Here is a 25,155-nt window from a genome sequence, read left to right as displayed (position 1 = left end):
TGTCCATCGGAGACAAAGAAGTGGAATAAGATGCGAGAATAGATTAGAAAAGAAAGAGGAAAGACACCAAACACACACACGTGTGTGTGTGTGTGTGTGTGTGTGCCAGTTAAGAGAAATATTTGAAGAATGTAACGAGAGAAAGTGAAAGGGAGAAAGAGATAACAAGTTAAGAAATAAAGATATAAGAAGGCATTAAAGAGTAAAAAGGAAAAGATGAAAAGGTAAAAGGAAAAGAAGTGTAGGGAAATCGGGAGTGTAAGAGAGGAGGGGATACATATATATACATACATATATGTCATACATATATATGGCCTTACATTTATACCTGCCCACCCTAATCTATCAATATACAGCTTCTGCCCACCCGGTGAAAAATTTCTGGTGCCGCCCCTGGTTCAAGGAGTAGCTTCCTGCTGCTTACGCTGTGCTTTTTAAATCTGAACCCTAATTTTCTTATGATCATACGCAACGACCAACGCGAACCCTTAAAATTAATATTTTATTGCAGTTCCTTCATCAGTTTATGTACGGTGACAACAACGCCTTTGGTGTATAAATCATGGATTGTTCGGCGCACGACTGCTTCATCAAAAGAATCCAGATTTGTAACACGTTGCTGGGCGTTCGGTTGGTTTTTGCCCGGCGTTGAAAAAGGTTTCCCGCTCGCACTCGCAATACTTTTGTCTTTGTCATTCAAAATTCTCTACACAGATCTTTCGCTAACACGTGTCGTCACAGACGTTCTGTGAACAGCTGTGGTTGTGTTTTCATCGCAATCAAAGTACTTATACACATTGAAAACTATTTCTCTTGCATCGCTGTGCAAGGGCTTACCTTTCTTCACGCCACTGCTCATTTATACAACAATGACAAAACCAGCAAAAAAAACCTCACTAACAAAGAAACAAAATAGCCTGCAATCACTCACTCGTAGCTGCGGTTTGTTTCGAAAGACTAATGTAGCAGTGTGAGGGTTTGCATGCCTGCATCATCCCTCTCGGAATGATTTCGATTGGTTTGCACGTCACTTTGTCGTCCGCTCTAGCGAATGAACCTTCGCTTTTGGAAGGAGAGGCGAAGGTGGGAGATGACGTCACTGCCAAGTTAATTCTCTGTGCTGTAGCATGAGCCGCGGAAGCGACAGCAACGTCACTTGTTACTGTGTAATACAAGTATGTTGTAACTTCCAGTGCAAAAATCTGTGCTCCATTTCTTGGAGATGAATTATGCCCTAGCAGTATTTACTATAATCCGGCCCCTGTGGCGGAGTGGTTAGCACATTGCGCTACGCCGCCAGGGGTCCCAGGTTCGAATCCTGGCCTGGGCATGGATATTTGTGAGTGTCCTTTCATCATATCATCACTCATCCCCATCTTCGCAAATTAGCCAAAAGTGGCACAAAAAGCGAAGTAAAATAAAGCAAATCAAATCACAAAAAAAAATTACTATAATTCAGCCACTCGGCAGAGGGTTTTCCCATTAGGGTGACAAAGTAAAACTTGTAGCAGTGAATGGCTCAACACGTGAACAGCCATGTTCATTGCGAATACATAGGTTGGTTCTGACTGGCAAGAACTTAATGTTATAGGAATGCCTTTTCTGGAATTACAATTATTTTCGTCATAATATTTTCTTCGCAAATTTTAAGATAATACGTTTAGAACACTCTGGTTTACACGCCGATTTCTGCAATATAAGAGGTGATACGGTATAATAAGGTACGGGGAGTTTTTAAATTTCCTTCAGTAAATGACAGTTTTCTTCAGATAATATATAGCTATATTGCAAAATTTTGTATTTAGCCTACTTTTACGTCGCTTTTCCGTCACTTTGTTTAACCGCAACGATGAGACGGCATGGTTAATTTAGTATGTATCTTCTCTAACATCACATTTCTTCCCACTTTTGGCTAATCGCTACAATGAAGATGAATGACTACAAGCAGTATTCGAAGTCGGGGTGCAGGAGGAACCCTCCCCCCCACACACACACACACTACCACCACCACCAACAAGCACAATCTAAGTATCACCCAACACCCAACCTGCTACGATACGAGACGAAATTTTTCTTCTGTTCCATCTCATTTCGAAAACATTCACTAGTTCTTGTCCCATCTTCTTTTATCAGACGAGACTGAAAATGTTTCGTCTCGTGAGCAACACTAACATTAACAATAGAAGCATCCCCCTAGGTGTCCCCAAAGTCTCGAGCAGACATCCTCCCATGTAACAATTTCCAGTTCAATGAAATGTCACTCACAAGGGAACAGTCATGCGCAGGTCGAGAGTCAAACATGGAACATGCAACTTCCTCAGATAAATCGTGAATTTTGTGTATAATAATTACAACGCCAGTTCATTTCAGGTAATTCTGAATCTGCTGTTTGGTTTGCATATATAAGCAGGATAATATTCAGTTTTCGAAGGCTCGTACCGTTAAAACGAGGAGTCAAAAAAAATATTAAGAAAGGTTTTTTTTTTGTATTTATAATTATAAGTAGGGCTCGGAAGTTGAGGAAGAATCCTTTTCTTTCCTAGTGTCCGAAGACGAGGCCCAACATAATATATGTTCATTTTGGGTCATTGTAGGCCAGAAAAAGGTGGGTTTTATTTGTTCTTTCTTGCCTTTTTCGGCGATTTTTGGCTCACTGGTCCTTTTTTAGTCTTTTTTTTAGGTCTTAACGGCTTTCTTTTGCAACTTCACCTTCTTTCGACTACGTTTTTACTGCCCATTCTCAATTCGAATCATCATCAGTTCATCATCACATCTTAAACATCCTTTCTGTAGTAAAGAAATTAAAAAAAAGGAAGAAAGAAATATATTTGAACCATACCTGAAACGAGAGAAAAACATTTTTGGACGACTGAAATAGGATCCGAAGTCCTATTTCTGTAACCCTAGTGTGGTTAGGCCAAATATGATTCTTCAAATATGATTTTTCAAATTATGTTAATCTAAAAAATATGTAATATCTGGAAGAAGATGCAATTCATTCATATAGTTTTTTCGCACTGTGTGTTCCATACCACCAGAATTTCGAAATTTTTATTAATTAAATATGTAATTAAAACTGAAGTTATTAATTAATTTGGATCACATTTATACGTCCTTTTTTTCGTTTTTAGGTAATTTTTGGTATTTTTAGGTCTTTTTATAGGTCCTTTTTTGGCAATTTATAGGTCTTCAACTTCCGAGCCCTAATGATAAGCCTTTGCATACGTAGTTAATTCTATATTTTTCGAAGACTTGAGACGAGAACGAGAATTGCCCTCCCAAACCGAGACGGATGTTTATAAATCGAGACGAGACTGTCAATGAGACGTTTACAAATAAACACGAGACAGACATTTACAACTCTCAACGAGAGCGAGACAAAGGCTGCCATGTCTCGTCTCGATAGGATGTTTAGTGGTGAAGTTGTGAACCAACCAATTAATGCTTTCAGGGTACCAAGATGAGGCGGCTTTTTTCGCAGTATAAAATTCAAAATATATACCATTTCGGTATTGGATATTGTTATGCACATGGGCGTATATATAGTTCACGTGGGGGGGGGGGGGATGGATCAACTTTTGGTATGATTAGGGTTGCTTTATTTCGTAAGTGAAAATCCAGGACACTGCTGGCCTGAAACTTGTTGGGGAGCAGGGGGTGCTGGACCCGACAAAGTTGTGTGTATGTAGTCACAAAGTCACGCTAGTATTGACACTTTTCTGTTCATCTTGTGTCACTGCATTTTTAAAACCCAATATCTCTAAGATGACTCTAGGGGGAAAAATAACTGATTTGACAGTCTCAATGTAGTTTCTTATCGCAGAAATTCCGAAACTATCAGGAAATTGCAGACATTTGGTCTGCAGTCCAATATACGAATATTTTTAAAAAAGGGAGGGAGTGTGTCATTCATTCATTTATTTCAGTGATCAGAGCCCCCCCAATAATTTTGACAAGTCGGCGCCCCTGGCTGTATGTATGCAAAAAGTATACATGTATGTCCCTATGCTATCATTGTAGAAACAAGCAACAACTCTTGAATGAAAGGAAACGAACAATTTCTGAATTTGGAAAACGAATGACGAATAGAATCGTGATTTCAATCTCAAGTGATAACATGATTTTGATTTCATATGCGACTGATCAAAACGCTGTGCGAAAAATAACGCACGCAGCAGTCTGTTCGGTACAGCCGGTGACAAATGTAATAACTGACTGACAAAGAGTAGGCAAGTTGAGAAAGACATGTTTATCCTCTTTGTTTGCAATGCGAGGTTAATGTTGAAAACTCGTTCTAACAAAACATAGGGTTACGCTTGCTCCAGCATCAGCGCAATTCCTTCTGGTATAAACAGTTCATGTAAAAGAAAAGAGAATGAAAATGGCGATGGACAATTTGCCTTGTGGTACATTTTTGTTGCAGACTGTATTTATACCAGCTGTTAGCAAAGAAAGCTTGAAGGGGTTGGAAGTTCGTGCATTTTAATAGTTACGTGCATATTGTCAGTGATTACGTATTCCTTATTTAGCAATTAATATTATTGTCTTCAATGTATCTTTCTTTAGTTTTACAGAAAACAATGGCTTGTGAAATGAACTGTAAAGTTCATAAGCACTGCCAAGAGCACGAGATTGAGCTCGAGCGACAATGCTCACTCATGGCCGACATTCGTATTTTCTAAGCATTATAACAAGGTAAAAGGCCGACGATATCAGTGTTGCATTGCAAATTGTTGCAGTGCAAAAGGTGTTTCTTCCAGTACGTCTGAAGAACAACGAGGATGGTGAAGGAAAAGCCGAATTCAACGAGAATATATGACGATGACGGTTTTCGGCGGAGAGCAGCTTGCATTTGTGTGAAAAATGAATCTGAAACTGAGGTTAGTAAATCGAAAATAAGTTTACTTTTTACGTTGTTTCATTATGTTTTAAGTTTTTAAGGTAATAAAATGATCATCTACTTGCACAGTTCGCTTTCAGTATAGAAATTATGGAATTTGACACCAATGATCATTGCTACAAATGTTATTTCTTGTGTTATAGTTAGATTTTTGATAAGAACGAAAGGAAATAAATGCAAATCAAGTAAGATGAAGTACTCCACAAAATAAAGTAGAATGGGTGTAATTTTTGTTTAACAACAGCACAATATTATTCAGGAAATTAGTAGCGTTTGCCTGCCTTAGAAATATTTTGTTATATTTCATTTGGCAGTCTTGTGCAACATCTTGCATATATATGTTGTGAATCGTTATGTTTACATTCATATGGTGTATGCATGTATTTTTATCGAACCATGTGTAAAGTGCGTGTGTGCAATGATTAATTCAAAATGAAACAATCAGAACTTGGGCCTTTTATTTAATACCCTTATTTGCGGTTACCATTAAGCCCTATCACTATTTATTGTGCATGATAGATCTTTTAACTCAAGTTCCGATTGTTTAATTTACGCTAACAATGAAAAAAACAACACTTTTAACATGGTTTGACTCCTATTCATATGTGTATACACATACTTCATCAGTTTAGTGATTTTTTACTGTATGTTTCTGGAGAATGCTTTCTTTTCCCTTCCTTTTGCACTTATATGATTGTGTGTGAGCTGCCATTTCTTTACCGTCATCATGGATATGGACTCCTGCTGGCATCTATATCAGATGCGTGGAGTTCAATTGTGTTTAAAGTTCTCTAAATTCTTTCATTAATAGGTTAGGCAGGTTACGTTTGAAGCTCTTAGCATTAAAATGATGTCCCCAAATGCTTTAAACAGTTGATCACATTGCATTTGGTCTCAAGCCTCACTTGAAAATATGACAGTAGTCTGTATCCAAGATAATGAAAGAATGTGTGCTCCATGGGAGATGCAGATCCTTAAGTAAGTTAGTTATTACAACTTTTTTTTCTTCTAACAGTACTTTCAAAACTAAACTGCACTAATTATTTTCTTTAAGCTTCAATCGTTTCCAGTATTCTGCAGGAGTCGATAATTCTTGTATAAAAATTGGTAGTGAATGCAGAATATAGAAAATGTGTCTAATTTCGTTAATTTTTGGTATACTGACTAAATTTGGCCTTCTAATCACGAATCAGTTGTTAAAATGTGGGGTTCAGGTCTTGAAAACGTGAAAAAAGCTGATGTAAGTTGAGAATATATATATTTTTTAAAGCTGTTTTGCATTGTTTTACGAACAAAATTTTAACTAAACTTGCCTAACTTAACCTAACCTTACCTGAAATGGTTTTGGGGCTACCCGTCCAACATATATAGACAGACGTAAGTGTACAATTTTTACACATGACCCCCAAATCTTAACTCCAGATACGTTACCAGGACTGCATATTTGGTGAGTAGGTATAAGAAGTATGAAAGGAATTGGAGACATTCTCTATATTGTGCAATCATACCAAAAATTGTCAAAGTCATTAAACGTTCACGACCATTACCTATCTTTTACATTCCCACTTTTTAGACATTTCCCACCATATTTTTAAAATATAACAATATATGTACCCTACTGCTACATCAGGTTTTTATGTCAATAATTCCAAGCACTGTCTAGGTCACACAATGCATAGGCATATATTACAAAAAGTGGTTGCTAAGAGCCCTACACCTGACCCTTCTAACTTAACCTTGTAATTGGACCCAAGTTCCTTTTGTTTATTATAGATTTCATCATGATACACATGCATTTTTTTAGATGGTTTGATTTCTGTTTATGTTTGTTAACATTATATTTCAGAGTTTCAATGATTACTTACTGCTTGCTTCCTTGAGAATGGTTTTTACTTCTGTATGCTCCTATATCATACTTTCCTTGACACCAGCCATTCGTTTACTTTTGTCTTAGTTACAGACTGCTGCTGCCATCTAGGCCACATGTGGGCAAGTGAGTGGGTTTTCTGAATCTGTCCATTTACGATACAGTGAGCTATTGTGTGGTTTCAAATTGCCAAAATTGTCCCTAAATATCTTTTGTAGTTAGGTTAGGCAAGTCAGTTTAAAGGCTCTTAGCATTAAAATAATGCCCCTAAGTGCTTTCATAGTTATGTTAGGAGGGTCTCAAGCGTGGCATGCCTTCAAACCTCATGTGGAGTGCCTTGTTGATGGGAAACAGGAATGCTTATGCAAGGTACCTTTTACATCATCATCTTGCCGATAAATTTGAATTTACAAGCCGTGCTAAAGCCCAACTGTCCAAAGGATGAAGTTGAGGAAACGCAGGCTTTCTGCCTCCAGTTCAAGGGGGAAAACGGTGTTGCTACATGCCTGATTTTTGTCCAGTCGTACACGACACTTTTCTTGTCAACAACAAGCCTTAACTCACATTTCAGGAAGAGGCAGGGAATCGGAGACCCATTCGCTTGCTATGCGATGGCAACCATTAGGCTTCCCCGTGCTTGACCTTGTTGAGTGTGCCACCTGTTTCGAAAACAACTCTAAATGAAAAATTTGGCAAGAGGATACAATGAGAATTTTCCCTCACCACGGAAACTGGACCAAGCCGATTGGTTCAGGAGACCCTCCCTGGCTTTTGACGGAAGTCCATTCTTTAGCCGAATAGGCTTTAATTACTTTCAGGAAACTTCAAATTACTTTCACAGTCATTATCACTATTCTGTGAAACTTTTCTTTTCTTCTACGAAGCATTGTCTTGTCAATGGATATCATGGAATCTTGCATAAGGTAGTTTTTACATGTTTTAACTGATAATTTGCACTTTTCCAAACTCCAGACAAAGTTGAAATTTGCTGTAACAATCATTTTCGTAACTCTCCGATGCTTCACCTTTCTTCTAGGAGCCGCGGTTGTCTAGTCGGTAGGGTTTCAGACTGCCATGTGGGAGAGCCAGGTTAGATTCCTGGGGTGGGGGATCCAAGGTCAGGATTTTTCCAGCCTTGTCCCCACTTGAAGTGACTCTAGGGCAGGGAATGAAATTTCAAGTTTGAAGTCAGTCGCCGGACTAAAATCTTTGGTCGCCACTATTTTATATTTATAAATAATAAAAATATGAGCAATTTTTAAAAAGAACATACCTTAGGAATTAATGTTTATGTAGCGCTGTCGTTCAGCACTGAAGTACCACTTAAACTCGCAACTGCTGGGTCAAACACTGACGGGGGGGTTCATTTACGGAAACTCTGATCAAATCATCCAGTGTCTCAGTCTTTAGAGAGTTCCTGTAAATAGTCTTGAGTCTGTTGCAACAGCTGAAACCTCTCACACATGAAGCTGTGCTCACTGGTAAACAGCTTAAAATGTCAAAATCTGGAGCAAATTGGGGAATCTTGCTGAACACTCCTCACTGTGAATCTTCTCCAGCATCTGATTCAAAGTCAGAGAAGGAAACAAAAGTTTGTATTCTGTCCACTCTGCTAACAGAACATCCATTTTCTCATTATAAAGGCTCGGGTTTAAGTACATGTAGAGCTTCTTCATTTCTTCTATCCCAAACTGAAGAATATTTTCTTTGGGAGGCCAACCCAAGGTGTCGAAAACATGCAGAGATGCAATCACATCTGTTGATATAGATTGCAATCTTTCTGTGATGTACGTACACCTTCTCATTGTTAATTAAGTTTCCTCTAACAGTCTGAAACTCTTGCTCTCTATTTTGAATGTTTGTGAGCTGCACATCCCTGATCTTTCCTGAAATGAATGCATGGTCCAAGAAATCTTGTTCGCTTGGTCCAACATTAGATTCCAGGTCAGCAAAAACTGAAATACAGTGTTCAATTCTTATTTTCAGAGATGAAATCAAAAGAAACTTATTTTGTAGTGCCACGCTTAAATGGTTCAGTTTCATCTAAAAATCCAAAAGGAAGTACAGAAGCTTAACAAATTTAAATTGCTTCAAACTTTTCAGCAAACCCTTAGGTTTAGTACTTTCATTGTCTTTTCCATGGGTCACAACAGCTTTCCATGATTGCAAGAGATCTCTTACAGCACTTTCTTTGCTGGCTAACCACCTAATAGCGTGGATATCATTCAGTTTTAGAATTTCTTCTCCTATAACTTCTGCCATTTCTCTCAAGAGGTGAAGTCTTTAGCAGAGCCATGATAAAACTGAAAAATATTCCTAATCACGGAATCAAATGCTCTAAGATATTAACTCCAACACAGCTAACTGCAAACGGTGTGCAAGGCAGTGAATACTTATAATTTTATTACAAATATTTTTCATTTGCACACCCAATCCTGATTTGTGCCCGACCATATTTGCTGCACCATCAGTACCTAAGCCTACAATGTAATACTTGTTTCTGTATTTATTTGAACCTATTGCCCAATCTAAATACTAAATAATCAGTTATGGCTGTGAAGTGACCAGCAGAAGTAGCGTTTGGGAGCTCTATTACTCCTAAAATGTCCTCTTTGATGTAACCATCAATTGCATCCACGTATCGAAAATACACATTTGCATGCTCGACTGACTATCTATCTGTGGATCCATCAATCAGAAGGCTGATGTATGTACTTTTCTTTATTTTCTCCACTAGATCTAACTTCAAAGTTTCAGCTATGAAATTAATAAATTCTCTGCATTGCTTTTTATTGCCATACTTCGGTAGAACACTCATACTTAATTTACCTGCCAAACACAGCAGATCTGCAAAGTCTGTAAATGGCTTCTCATGTTTAGCTACATAGTATGCTACATTAAATAATTAGTAAGATGGGGTCGGCATTGAGTTGACACGGGGTTTTCAATCGGCTCGCTTTCCAAAGCCATGTATGAATGTTGGATTGAGATGTTCGGGCATGTTTGACACACATTTGAAACAACAAAATTTTAGTCGCCAGCCCCAAACTTTTGGTCGCCAATGGCGACCTGGCGACCGGAAATTTCGCGCCCTGCTCTAGGGCTTACCAAGCCTCAAAAAAATTAGTACCGGAGCATGGTGTTGATCACATTACCTCCAAAATTACGGAGATCGAGAATGTGTGGGACCGTACCTCCTCATCCTCTAAATGTGCCTTCATGGCAAGGTGGTATATGCATGGGGAACTTTACCTTTACCTTCGTCTTTCTTCTATGAAACTGAAAAATCATTGATCATTTGGAACCTTTATCTTGTAATTGTTAATATAATACATATTAGTAGGGTTCACTGGGCATATTTTTAGTCATCTGATGCACAAATGGCAGTGCTTCCTAAATCAAAATTGAAGTCTTGAAATTCACTGACTTATTATTTTTATAAAATATTTCACATAATTTCCCCAATACTAAATATACCCAAGATACATCCACACACACCTCTTCCTTCTGGTGTGAAAGTGGAAAAAGAAACAATTGTTTAAATGATAGTTATTGATCTAATATAGTGTCTGTCAATAACTATCAGCACAAGAATTACCATATTTGACAGCATATAAGATGTACTAATGTATACATTTTTTAGTAAAAAGCTTTATCACTGAATATTATAATTAATTTCAAATATGAAGTAATATGTAGGTTTACTTTCAACAAATAAGTTGCTTAATCTAACTAGGAAAGAATACGTTTTATCTTCTTTGTCAAAACCTAGACATTCATCTCAAGAGCTAAGTGAAGAGTCACTTGAAACATCTTCTAAATCAGAATCTGAGTCCTCATACAACAAATTGTCCTCTGTACCATCCAGTGCATTACTAATGATACACTTCTTAAATGATTTAACCACTGTCATAGTTTCACAGCATTCCATGAAGCTTTGACCCATTCACAAACGTGTGATATGTTAGGCTTCTCCCTTCTTCTGATATGTACAGAATAGTAGTGGTCTCATATACAGGATGATTCAAAATTCTGTTGACATTTTAAGCAAAAAACTTATTATTGACCATATGGTAACACTCAACATTCACACACTTTCGTGCTAGAGACTTGTCTGTTTTGTGTGTGTAGGCAAACCTAGTGCCAGAAGTCACTCTAGGAAGCATAAAGCTTGCATTTGAGACCATTTGTTTCGGTCCAGGTAACGGCATTGTTGCGAGAGGATGTGTTTGTTTTGACCTTCGATTTTTTTTATTCAGTATGTCATACACTGGAAAGTAAATATAGTGTTTTTATCTTATTGTCTTTCATTATGTAGTTCTGAATGTTTTCAGCATTTAGTAAACACACATAATTAAAAACTTAAAAACTTGTGAAGTTTTCTGTTCAAGAATTTGCATCACTGCTCGATTTTTGCTCATAACGGTGGCGTTACCATATGGTAACGCTATGCAGATACAGTAGCTACAGGCCTTTTCAACAATTACTTTATTTATTCTTTTATTATTGCATGTAAAGCAAGAAATTTAAGTTGTAAAGGCTTTTCTCGTCTTAATAATAATAATCATAAATATAATATAATAAAAAATAATAGTAATAATAGATGACCATTTCATGAAACATTTTGTGCCTGTTCAGTACCTCAGCCTTGTTGAGTCTGTGATCCCATATTATGGAAAATTGTGCAGGCTATTTATTACAGGTAAACCTATACGATTTGGTTACAAAGCCTGCCTGGTGCTTGAAACCTTCCGTGGATACCTCTTTCGTTTTGATATCTATCAACACAAGAGTATAAGAAGATTCCACTGAAATTGAAAACAAATTTAGAAAGACTACAGCTCCTCACATCCATATGCTGCATGAATTTCCCAGATACAAAAATTCTCCCTGCTTGAATTTGGATGGATATCGCTCAAAACTATGACATTTCGTGTTGCGCCTAAGGGAGCTTGGCATCCCATTACAACACAAAGGAAGGTTTTGAAAGATGTGTGGTATGCTGTTGGTCCACCAGTAGTGTTCGCATTGGACATATCAAATACAGTACTGTGCAAATTAATGCGGACAAAGAGAAAAATATACATTTTTTTTAGTTTTTACACTCTTTATGTGAGATAATCGAATAAATACGTAACAGATTTATACTAGTAGTATCAGCTAACTTTTTGATGCGTACTTGAGAATGTTTACAACAATTGCAAGGTTTGAAGCATTGTTGTTGGTGTTTCATTGTTGTCGTTGTGCAATGCCAATATTATTAACCAACAGACTTCTGTGAGAGCTTGGCTGTAGTAAACATGCTTTTATTGGGCTCCATGTTCCTACGAGTTTTCATTATGGATATAACACCCAGAAAAGTTCTAGAACTATTACACTGAGTGAGAACACATCCATGACTGTGCGGCAAATCGCTGAAGAGGCTGGTGTTGGGAAATCAGCGGTGTCAAAAATTATCAGAAACTACAGGGCAACTGGTAGTTTTTCTCCAAAGCGAAAAAGAAAGTGTGGTAGAAAATGCAAAACAACACCTAGAAGTGACACGTTACTGCTAAGAAACAGTAAAATTCACCCATACAAAACAAGTGTGGACCTGCAACGTGATTTGCTTTCTGCTGGGATCAGTATTGATGCATCAACTGTTCGACGTCGCTTACTTGAAGTTGGAAGAAAATCCAGGAAACCGGTTAAAAAGCAATTGTTGACAGCTAAAATGAAGACGAAATGCCTAAAATGGGCTAAGAAATACCAGAAATGGACAGTCGCTGATTGGAGGAAGGTAATATTCTCAGATGAGTCTCACTTTGAAGTGCATGGCTACAAAGCATCTGTTGTGCGACGAAGTCCAGGTGAACCTTTACGACCTGAACATTGCATTCAGACAGTCAAACACCTACCCAAGCAAATGTTTTGGGGATTCTTTACTTGCAGTGGACCTGGAGGGCTCGTACCAGTGGATGGAATGATGAATTCCGCAAAATACATTGACATATTGAGGCGCAGAATTGTCCCACTCATTCAAAATCCCACTAACGACGGACAAGAAATTTTTCAGCATGACCTTGCTCCTTGTCACACATCAAAGTCTGTACGTAAATTTGCTTCTGACAACAATTTAATGATTCTAGATTGGCCAGGGAATTCACCGGGTATGAACCCCATAGAAAACTTATGGGGTATTGTGAAGAAACGTGTTGCATAAATGGACTGTTCAACGAAGCAAAAGGTCATTACCAATGTGATTCATGTGTGGTTTCATGACAGTGATATCAAAGTTGTGTGTTCAAATTTGGTTCAATCAATGCCAAACCGCATCAAGCAGCTAATAGCAGCCAAAGGAGGACATATTTCATATTAGTGTAAGTGTACGTTATGTACATCTCCAAGAAAGAGTAAAAAATGGATAAAATATATATATTTTCTCTTTGTCCACGTTAATTTGCACAGTACTGTATGTGGTTGGACTTCACATTCCATGTTTCATACGTTTCTATGACAAGGGCCTCCCTGCATAGTGGTAACGTCATCGCCTTGTAATCGAGGGATTCCAGGTTCAACACATGGTGGAGGTACATGACACATTGGTTTCGATTTCACATTAAATTTTAGGTTCAGTCCCGATTAGCTATTCTGTGCATAAAGTGGACTTAAAACTTCAATTCAACTCAATACAAAGTTTCTATGACAAGTGAATATTCAAAAATGATAAACAATATGTGAATATAGAGTAATCATTATGTACTAAATAGATACCTGTGCACATTTAGCCTAGAAAATGTGAGATTAATATACAATCGATCTATAATATTTGTATTATTCTAAAAAAATAATCAAATTTTGAAAGTAATTTTAAGGTTAATTCAAAAATTTCCAAGTTTTCAATTATAAATCAATCTGTAGGGGTGAATGCATAGTGTTATCATATGGTAACGGGACATAATTTGAAAAGGGAGAATGAAAATTTTCAAAAAATGATTCAGAATCACTTATTAGTACATAACAACAAATATTAGACTAAAAACAAGAAAAAATTGACAGAAAATAATTTGTGTGTTTAAGGGTTACCTAATTAAACCCCAGACAAAAAAGTCTAGGAGACAGCTCCGGAGAGTGAGTAGCCCAAGTCTTGGTGAGCCACGACCGATCCACCTATCGGGAAAGGTGTCAGTGAGGTAATCCTGAACGATTTTGCTGAAATGGAATGGTGCACCATCTTGCTGGAAAACAACAGTGCCTTTTATCCCATCCTGAGCACCATTCATTAGCGATTTAAGGAAAATTTGAAGAGATTTTTGAATCGCCCTGTATTATTTATTAAATAAATTGGTGTAGTAGCTCATAATTAGAATCTATTAACTGAGTATCTGCATATAAGATGCACCCTGTTTTTCAGACCAGCTTACATGCCAGCAAATAGAGTAATTCATTTCCTGCAGTGAAATTGTAATGAAACTTGACATATACCGGTATGTGATGGAAACATTTTTCACATAGTACTTGTCATCTTCTACTCCAGGTCCTACTTGTCTCCTCATCTAGGCGACCAGATTATTGGATAGTTCCAGGGGGAGGGGTGGAGCCAGAGGAGGAGCCTAGTGTTACAGCTATTCGTGAAGTTATGGAGGAAGCAGGAGTTCGTGGGAAGTTGGGCCGCACCTTGGGTACTTTTGAGGTGAGCATAAATAGGGTGAGTGCACCAGTAAATGACCAGTTAAGAACATTTTACCACAACTTTATTTCAAAAACAACAAAGTGAATCCAAGCAAATTGTATGAATGAATTACTCGTAATGTTGGGTTTCATTGAATTCTATTTTGAAGTAAATATATATCTTTATGAAAGAAATAGGTAAAGATTGGTGAATTAAAACACCAGTGAATGACCAGCAGAATTCAGTGAATAACTACCTCAGTACAAAGATATTTGAAAAAGTTACAGACTGTTTTGTGTATATTTTAGCATTTCAGGTATTATATAGTAAACACCATAAGACCTTTCAGACAGATTATTAACAGCATTAACAGAATATTTGTTTATCGCACGATCAAAATGTTTGCTGAGACCAATGGAATTGCTGACCGTGTTAAAAGTAGTAGTCTGCGGTCAGTCTGAACACCAGCTCTCGTCAAAGCCTTCAGGGAGCGAATTCGACGGAATCCCTGTCGCAAGAAGTATGTCCTTGCAAAGCAGATGAATGTGTCGACAAGAACAATTTACCACATCATTAACAAAGACCTTAGACTCAAAGGTTATCGACGAACAACTGGGTATTTCCTCACAGCGGACCTAAAGCGTAGGCGACAGCAGGCAGCAATGGCATGGTCGAAACGGCCACAGAATAATTCTTTTTATGGACGAGAAAATTTTTGATGTAGAGGAATCCTATAACCGCCAGAATGATCGTGTGTATGCTTGGAGTGTTCAAGAAGTTAGGCAGAAGTAGAAATGTGTGCAACATTCCCATCATGGTGTTGTGGGGCGTTAGCTTTGAAGGCATCACTCAGCTGCACTTTTGCGAGAAAGGGGGCTCAATGAAACCTTGTTCCATGGAGAGGATTGGATGTTTCAACATGACTCGGCCCTGGCACACAGAGTGAAGACCACCCAGCGGTGGCTCAGGAACAATGTGCCCCACTTCATAGCAGCTGGTGATTGGCCCTTGAGCAGTCCTGATTTGAACCCACTGGACTGACTACAAACTCTGGTCTGTGTTGGAAGTCAAGATGTGTCAAAAGCGTCACCCTAATTTGGAGTCTGAAACGGACCTTGACGAATGCAGCCGCTGAAATTCCGATGGAGGTGATCCGTGTCGCAATAGATGCATGGCCAGACAGACTTTGGGCTTGTGTCAAAGCAAGGATGGCCATTTCGAGTGAATGTTGTATTAATGTACATCTGAGATGCACAATAAAGCTCCTTGACCTTTCAGTTGTCAACCTACATGTACTGTGTTTTAGGTCTAAGCAGTATACCATTGAGGCTCGTACCAATATACACCTCAACAGTGCATGCTATGTTGAAAATTCAAGCACTTCAGATTGAAACTGACTTATTTCGAAAAACTTTCCCCTCTTTCCATTTTCCACTATGTGCATTAATAATGGAGTTGTTTTATGGGATCTTTAGGACAGCTATCATAATTCACAAACTCTCCCATTGTGGTAGTGTGATCCTGAGTTGATTTAACCACTTAGCTGTCAACTTTTATGCAGAAAAACTTTCTGAAAAAGTCATACTTTTTAATTATATATTTTTAATCTATGATAAATGTGTCCTTTCATTACCAATTCTAATTTGCATTTAGAACTAAATTTAGAGAGTTATAGCAGCTGAAAAACTTCTTCTGGATTATCCTGAGTTATTTTGGGCACAGTTAAAAATACAATAACGGCAAGAATAAAATGAAATATGCGCTAAAAAATATGCTATTTTTGGTAAAAATCTGTAGCCATTTGTTACTGAACAAAAACAAAGCTAAAATACAATTTAATAATAATACAATTTTATACAATAATACAATAAAAAGCTACTCCTTTTATCATGAGTTTTCTTGTGAACAGTTACAAACATAATTGCAAGAATAAAATGATGCCTTCTTTTCTAAAGGTTTTTAGCACTTTGTAATACAATAAGAAGGATACAATAATTCTAATGTGTGCTGAAAATTTGGAAAAAAATATGCCTTCTTATATAAAAGTGTTTAGTATTAGCAAAACAATAAGAGAGATACAATAATTTTAAGTCATTTTATTTGAATGTCTGCCACTGTAACAGCTACTGTGTGATATACACGAAAACATGGAACTACACAAAGTGCCACAACACACACTGGACAATAGAAGTGTCATTCCCGGCTAATCTTTTTGCCATTTGCATCTCGAACCCTGCTGCACACTGCCTTGTAGCATTTGCCTTCTTCTCTGTTGGTGGGATGTATTCTGGGAAGTGGCGGCCACTCAGTCTCAATGGAGAAGGCATTGCACTAGGCCGTCCCGGTTTTGGCTTCATATTAGCAGAATGGTATTGTTCCATTATGTTTTCAACTACTGCTAATCTGTACATAAGTGTACATCTCTTTGTGCCTCCTGACATTGTGTATATAATAAAGGAATTCCACAAAGCAAGATCCAGTAGGTGAAAAAATATTTTTTTGTAATACTTTTTCCCACCTTTTCCGTTGAGTAGAATAATCGGCAAGGTGTTGGTCTACTCAGTCTACGCCTTCCATTGTGTCATTGCCTACACATTCTGACCTTTTTTTACTCACCTCTTTTTTTGACTTCAACCATTTTTATGCTATGGACTGAAGACAAAAGTGAGATTTCTTTTGTCTTTCCAAACCATTGCTGTAACTTTCCCTCTGAAAACCAAGGATATCTTCTATCTTCAGTTGTGCTGGCATATCTTTCCTTGATAATCTTACTGTTCCATATACATCTGTTCTGTGTGACACAAGAAGATCAGCAAGCTGAGGTGACGTGTAGAAATTATCAATGGTAAGGCAATGTCCCTTTTCTAACAAAGGATGAATCAATGTCACAACTACTTGTGAAGAAACAGGAAGGTGGTGGTAAATTTCATTCAGCTTAGTGTCACGTCAACAGGTCCACTGTATATTATGAAATTCCACACGTAACCAGATTTTGACTCTCAAAGCATATAGCTCTTGATGCCGAAACATGCTCTTTTCAAGGGTAAATACTGTATCCATGGTAAACACCCCTTGAACAAAAGGAGACTTTCATCAATTGTAATATCTCTACCCAGGCCAAGGGTTCCTGAAATTTTCTAACTAATACTTCTAAAACAGGCCAAATTTTATTAAGTTTGGGATTCGGGTGTGTGCTTGGATCGTATTCTGCGTTATTTGAAAAATGAAGATACTGTTTTATTTGAAACACCGAAAAGGCATAGCTTGCAAAAAAAAATGGTGTCACAAGAAGATGAATTTTTGAACAATACTGTTCCATTTCTGTTTTTTTCATTATGCGTAAAGTTACTAAACCAAGGAAAACCATTAGTTCATTGCACGTCAATTCGGGAAATGGCTTGGTATTTCGGTCTGTTACATTACATTGTTCAGCATATATATTTGTTTGCTCACAAATTTAATCAATGAGTTCACAATCAAAATAGTTCTCCAAATACTGCAAAATATCAGACTCATCATCAAAATTGGAATGTAGTCCAGGCGATCCAGTAAAAGGAAAATGTGGTGGAGAAGGTGAAATATTGTCTCGATTAATTTCTTGCCACTGCTATGCTGACGAAAGGTCTGATGTTTCATCGTCAGACGTGTCATTATCGCTGCCTGTAATATCAGATTCATTGTCACTACCACTTGTTTCCACACTCACAACACTACTACTGTCTTCTTCACTGCTCATTGTTAGCATGCAAACCAACAATTACCATCAGAAAGAAAACCGCGCGAAAGAGTAATGCTAAGCTCCCTGGCTGCGATAACACTGAAGAATGGCACGGGATTTGTTACCACCTGGTGTTAAATCAACAAACTACAGGGTAATACGTTTCAATCAAGTGCAAAGAGCATATTGTGTGTAAATGTAATAATTTGGGTTTATCCAGGAAGCGGTTAAGCAGGATTTTTGGAAAAGTTTTCACCAGAGAATACTCACCCCAGGAATTGAACCTGGGTCTTGTGTGTGATAGTCAGATTGTAACCGATCTTGACGCACCCCTTATAAAAGTTGACCCGCCCTCGCTGGGGGAAAAAGGACGGCAAGAGAAGTTAACGTCTTTTCTTGGGGACGATTGATGTACGTTGTAGAGAAGACAGTCCGAGTCAAGCATTGATACGGTTAGGATCCGTGTTACGTTGGTTATTGGTTTCGCGGGCTGTGAAAAACTGTAAGTGAACTAACGGGCATAATCTCGGCCAGAAAGAGATATAGTGTCTAAAGAACGAACTGTAAGTGAACTAGCTGGCATGATCTCAGCCGGAAAGAGATATAGTGTCTAAATAAACTGTGAGTGAACTATCGGCCTGTGCAGTATCTCTACCAGAACCTGAGGAAAGGTTACTAAAGAAGAGAGGCTACATGTTTATTATGAACCCACAACAGGAGGATTAGAAGATTGAAGACGTCGAACTTGGTATCAGCAAGATTGGTGCTTTCCCCCCAACTCCCCCTAAGTGTTCAACGTTAGTGTTTTTCAGCGTGTTTATCGCCAAGTGAAGTAAATATCTAAGTAGTTACATCGAAGACGTAAGTACTCTGTGAAATAACCTCTAAGAACTAAGTTTGGTCTATCTCAACAAATTCACACCGGAAGCTGACTAATCTGTGTATTCCGGAATCGTTTGTAAACCACAGACGTCAGGTGCCTGGGCCTTTAATAAATATTATACTGTATTTTGTGGTGTATGAATACTTAGATACTTACATATACATACATATTTAACCATTACTATTACAAAGGCTGTCGCAGAGAAGGTGAGACAGATTTTTTCCTGGCTTGGCAACACTGCCTATGGTTTCGCGTCGTGTAGGATGACTAGTTTGCACTAGTCGCGTCGTGTAGGATGACTCATTCTGTTTCCATAGCAAGTTGTCACATGTTGGGAAACCACGTTAGTGACCAACTGTGTTGATTTACGTGGAACGTGTTTTGTTTACCCCTCCAGGTTTTTGTGTATAACATTGCTTTTCGCGATGAGTATTCAAGATGAACAGTGACATGCCATAAAATTTTGTTGGCGTTTAGGGAAAAGTGCTGTGGAAACATATGCAATGTTTCAACAGGTATATGCCGATCAAGACAGACTGAGTAGAGCCACAGTGTACCGATGGCACAAGTTGTTCGAAGATGGGTGCGAATCATATTGCATCACGATAACGCACGCCCGCATACCGTGCGGGCTTTTCAGGATTACGTGACGAAGAGGAAAATATACATTTTCCGACATACAGCATACAGCCTACAGCCTACAGCCTGGACCTTGCACTCTGCAACTTTTGGCTATTTCCACTTTTAAAGGGCACTTTACGTGGTCGTCATTTCATGACGAACAAAGAAGTGATCACAGCAGCGCAAGTTTTCTTCAGTTCGCTACCTGATGACGAATTTTCAAAGACATTCACAAAGTGGCAGGAGCGTATGGACGCTTGCTTAGCTGCCAATGGTGCCTATTTTGAAAAAAGATGTACGTCTACTCGATATGGCTGATTCTGAATAAAAATTTAGCGGTTTGTAATTTTTTTTGTTTCATTTTCATGATTCTTGGAGTCTACGCAGTCACGACTTTTTGACGTATTGCGCTCATTTTGGTCTCAATTGGCAGCTAATGAACCAAATTTTCACCCTAGTACATTTGCTAGCCAATGGAGGTTGTTTTTCTATACAGGAATTAGTCTCACCTTCTCTGTGACAGCCTTTGTACAAACCTGTAATAATAATTATGATGACTGACTTGTATTAATTGTGGAAATTTCACTTTCAGAACCGAGAACGGAAGCATCGAACGGAAGTATTTGTCCTTGTTGTCACTGAAGAAATGCCAGAGTGGGAGGATTCCAAGAATATGGGTGAGTTGTTTTCCTCATTCATTAAGTGATAATGCAGCAGAACGTGGATGTCAGATAATTTATGATTTCCAGATTGTCCATTGCTTATGAAACGATCAATGAGGATTGAGTACAATCAAATTACTTGAGAAATTGAAATCTATATATTTTGGTTACAGAGTAAAGTGAAAAAGCACATTCTGGCAAATTAAAATACCAAAATTGATTCAGTCTTCAGGATTCCAATAGTGCAAAATGTAATAAAATGTTCCTACATTTTACATTTTGCTGCATGTTAAGTGTTTTCATCTCAGTCGCTAGTAGTCCAATGTAGTTCTTTTACATATTTTTTTTGACACTGCAAACTACCTCATTAAACATAGTTTTATGATTTAAGTCAAGAAATACTGAAATAAGATATGGTGAGAATGTAGAGTTAACTCAGTGGGCCGAAGATTGTAATATTTTGGAAAAATATATTAGATTGAAAACTAATAGTAAAAATTTACGAATTTTGAGGAATCAGCTTTGATTTTGAAGCACGCTTGGTGCTCTGTGTAATTGGCACCAAATATTGTTTCTCTGCAGATTCACAATCACAGAAATATTTACTTTGCTTCACTATGCACAGTAGCACCTTTCCTCCTTACACCCTGCCATAACTCTTAGAAAACCACGGAATAACTAACACACAAATCACCTCCCACGCACTTGCACAAGGACATTGACTGCAGCAGAAGACTTCTTTTACCCCTAAAATCTGCCAATGAACTGGTCTTCCCCTGTCCCCCTGATCTCCTCATTTCGGTATCTTCACGTGGGCCGACTGCTGTACCTGAAGTGGTAATTCTGTTGCCTTGTCAACAACGTATCCTGGGGTGGATATCCAGTGTAGGTCTCGATAAGCTTGTCTGGCCATAAAGTGGACCTCAAAACATTAGACAAGTGTGGGAGTTTTGTGTTCAAGAGTCCACTTTAAAAATTTGTCATATTTGAACTGACAATGCGCGGGTTTCATATTATCTCCTAACATTTCCTATAGTACGAGGAGCACTCAAAAAGTAATGCCCCACATTTTTTTTTTCTCATTACTGGTTCAAGATATCGAAGTGTCCTGTTCCTCACTCCGACTGTGATGCTTCCTTAGTTTGTGTGCAGAGTTTCACATTCGACCGATAGGCGGTAGCAGTGTAGCAGTGAGTAAAGATGGCGGGTCTGTGTGACACTCGTTACAAACAGAGCGGTAATTGAATTCTTGGTGGCCGAGAACGGAAGTGTGGTGAATATTCACAAACTGGTTGTGGGCACACCATTACGAACCAGAGACAAAGAAACAATCGATGTAGTGGCACCACACACAATCACCAAGAAAGAAGAAGTTCAAAACAACAGCTTCTGCCGGTAAAGTGATAATCACAGTGTTCTGGGACATGTTTGGAGTCGTTCTTGTTGATGTTTTGGCCCAAGGTGAAACAGTAAATTCTGACAGGTACATCAACACATTGCAGAAACTGAAGAAATGCTACAGGAGAGTGAGAGCAGAGAGAAATGTGAAGGATGTGTTGCTTTTGCATGCAAAACCGCACACGAGCCTGAAAACCACCCCATCCTCCTTACAACCCTGATCTTGCTCTTTCCGACTTCTATCTCTTCGGGCCAATGAAGGATGCACTGCACTGTGTGAAATTTGAGGATAATGAGAGTGTGGTTCGTGCTGGGAAAACATGGTTGAAGAAACAGCATGCAAGCTGGTACAGGGATGGCATACAAGCCCTTGTTCCAAGGTGGCGTAAGACCGTAGCAGTGAAGGGAGATTATGTTGAAAAATAACATGTATAGAGGATATCAGAAAGTGTTGGTTGAATTTTAATCACAGATAATTTTTTCGAGTCTCAAGGAGTCTGCAGAATGCATGATTTTAATTATTTTTGCAACAAATTGTGGGCAGAAATGGAATTTGAAGTCGTGCATATTTTAAAGCAAAACTTTGGTAGATTGTTGTATGGTTCCAATGGAAAATTTATGTATTATCTAGAGCTTAACCGATACCACTTCGAACTGATACCTATATACTGGTGCCGATACTGATACTTGAAAATTGGAATAATTAATATTAATAAATATTAGTTTGTAAGTATTCCACTACAGTTATATGCATCAAGCATACAAGAATGACATCAGATATCAAGATACATGTGATGTAATCATGAAATCCAGTTTTTCACATAAAACTGGTACAAAGTAAAAATAAACTTCGAATTTTTCACATTTTCCAGATTAATTAGACACTGTGAAAGTCTCATGTGCAGTGTGTTTTTTCGGACTCCGTGAAACGCCAAAATGCTGGAAAAGCATCAGCCGGTATCTAAATAAATTCCAAAATATACTTTGTGATACCAATACATTAACATTTTATAAGTATTCTAAATTACTTGGTACAAATTTCAACTATCAGTATCGGTGGGATTCAGCAAGAGTATTGGTATTGTATCACTCCCAGTTGCAACATGATATTGATGAATTAAATTCTCAGTACTCTGTGTTAGGATGCAGTGGGAACAGGCCCATACCCAGGGGAGAGGCCATGCCCCCACCTTCGAGCCATGAAATTTTTAAATGTGAACCTATAAAATGCTATAAAAATAACATCGACGATTTTTCAAACTTGTAAAAATTTCAGTTTTGTCCTTGCATAAATGAATGTGTTTGTTGCATAGAGAGTCTCCAGAAGTCTGTAGTCTGCGATATTGGGTACTTTTAGTTTTATAATCATTGATGTGAGGCTAGCAGCAGTGGCGGTGATTGGAGAGTGGGGAGCATGATGAGGCACTAGGTCCAATCCCAATTAGTGTTATCTGTGCATAAAAAGTGGACCTAAAACTAAAAACACTTGTCTACTATAAGAGAAAGTAAATTGCCCTGGCACCCAATAGCTGCTACTGGCTACCAGGTGAAAATGTCTCTCTCTCTTGTTTTTGGTTAATCATAGTTTGCTACAATCCTTCGTAGCAGGCTATGGGTTAACTCACATTTAGAATTCTTTATTGTAATAATAATTGCTAATGCGTATAATTTAATTTATAAATATACAGGGTGTCCAAATTGAAACACCCAAATTTCAAATACTTATATGAAACACAATATACAGGCAAGAACAGTCTGGTAGGTGGTATATGGTAGCTTAGCTGTGGTGGAAATTTTAAATGGGTAATGAATAGTAAGGATTCGTTTATTTTGTATCGTTCCAGTGGGTGAAAAGTGTGCCTTTTCAGCATTGGTTGTCATTTTCACTTTTCACCCCCTGGAACGATACAAAATAAACGAATCCATACTATTCATTACCCATTTAAAATTTCCACAGCTAAGCTACCATATACCACCTACCACACTGTTCTTGCCTGTATATTATGTTTAATATAAGTATTTGAAATTAGGGCATTTCAATTCGGACACCCTGTATTATTTTCTAAACATGGAATTATCGTGGCTGTTCAATGGTTGTGGTATGAGAAAATAAAGTAAATCTGAAAACATTTTTAATTTGCGAAACTCAGAACTATCCAAATACTTCTGACCAGTATCAATGTTTGGGTGCCAAAACTTGGAAGGGGGGCAAGGGCAGTTATTTTCTCTTGGTAGACAAGCATTAAGAGGCCATAGTACGGGGACAAAAAAGTTTGGATCAACTGTCTCCAGGTCCCCCAAATAGCCGCCACTGTATACATACACACCCACTCTCACTGATCTGGCTCCTCACTCAAAAAAATGCTGAGTGAGAAAGACACATGTATGTCAAATGGAGGAATCTAGTCTAAAGCTGGTATTTTTCTTGGCTTTGATAGTTTATTTTCTGTATTTATAACTCAGTTCCTTATTTCTTTGCATTTCCGTAGGTCGAAAACGAAGGTGGTTCACTATCGAGGAAGCATTACAACAGCTGTCGCTTCACAAGCCAGTCCAGTTCACGTACCTAGAGGCACTGATAAAATGCAAGAATGATAAAGTGACTTGAAGATATCATTGGCCATGTTTGGTGACGAGCCACGGCAGATATAGCAGGGCAGTAGTGATAGTAGCCGTGGCTAGTGTGCATCACGAGTGAGGGCACTATGATTACTGCCTAGTGCTAATCGGTTCCATCTTGCAGTATGTTTTTTTTCTTCGCAAGTGGCTGTTGTGTAATATTTTCTTGAAACTTAATTCGCAATTTAATATTATTTTTCCATGTAATGCCATAATATAATTGCTATATTAATTTGCCTCAAAACAGGGCTTGACATATAATTTTTAAAAAAAGCAAAAAAAAAAAAAGCAGCTGTACATAATATAATGAACAAAACTTATACGTTGTGTCCTTTTTACTAAAACAGACTGTAGCAGTAGAAATAAATTATGTAGAAGTTGTATGATATTTTGTTAATGAGTTTGCTAAAGCTAAACAACATTCAGTGTGAAAACATGTAGCATCACAGTATTTCCAATATTGACCTGGCAATTGGAAACTCATAATTTTCATTTAAAGAAATATTTTGAAGCCCTAGGCTTTTAAAAGTCCAATGAAGATAACACCAGTAGGCTTTTTTTCCTCTGTTCACTAATTGGGCAGCTCTGTATAGAACTATGGTTTACCATTTTGTACTAGAGGTTAGTTAAATGTCATTACTGGAACAAACAAAAGCTTATTATATGCCATACAAGCTTTCACATTAGAAAAATGCTGTACAAATAATTATTTTAACAGAAGGAACAAATGACTGAGGAAGGAAGCAGGTACCAAGTTTTGGGTTTTTTAATACATTTTTGTAATGAAGTCGGCTCAAAAAATTTCAAGACATTTTATTTCTCTAGACATTATACAG

General features: G+C 37.9%; 1 protein-coding gene across 2 annotated transcripts; it reads left to right on the top strand.

Annotated features, from left to right (window-relative positions):
* Window positions 1-4,217: 4,217 nt before the first annotated feature.
* Aps (diphosphoinositol polyphosphate phosphohydrolase 1 Aps) lies at window positions 4,218-24,582 on the top strand. 2 transcript variants are annotated; one of them, XM_083129640.1, is made up of 4 exons: window positions 4,218-4,880; window positions 14,284-14,454; window positions 20,233-20,317; window positions 24,190-24,582. In XM_083129640.1, exons 1-4 carry the CDS (start codon window positions 4,782-4,784, stop codon window positions 24,306-24,308), a joined length of 474 nt encoding a protein of 157 aa, XP_082985766.1. In that variant the 5' UTR covers window positions 4,218-4,781; the 3' UTR covers window positions 24,309-24,582. The 2 variants fall into 2 exon arrangements, with proteins under 2 accessions (XP_082985766.1, XP_082985774.1); XM_083129648.1 differs by having other exon boundaries at window positions 4,222-4,880; window positions 14,284-14,439.
* The last annotated feature ends 573 nt before the right edge of the window (window positions 24,583-25,155 follow it).

Source organism: Lepisma saccharinum, chromosome 1 (assembly GCF_977018435.1).
Source record: "Lepisma saccharinum chromosome 1, izLepSacc3.1, whole genome shotgun sequence".
NCBI lineage: Eukaryota > Metazoa > Arthropoda > Insecta > Zygentoma > Lepismatidae > Lepisma > Lepisma saccharinum.
The sequence above is the reverse complement of the archived record's forward strand: the minus strand, read 5'-3'. Positions and strand labels throughout refer to the sequence as shown.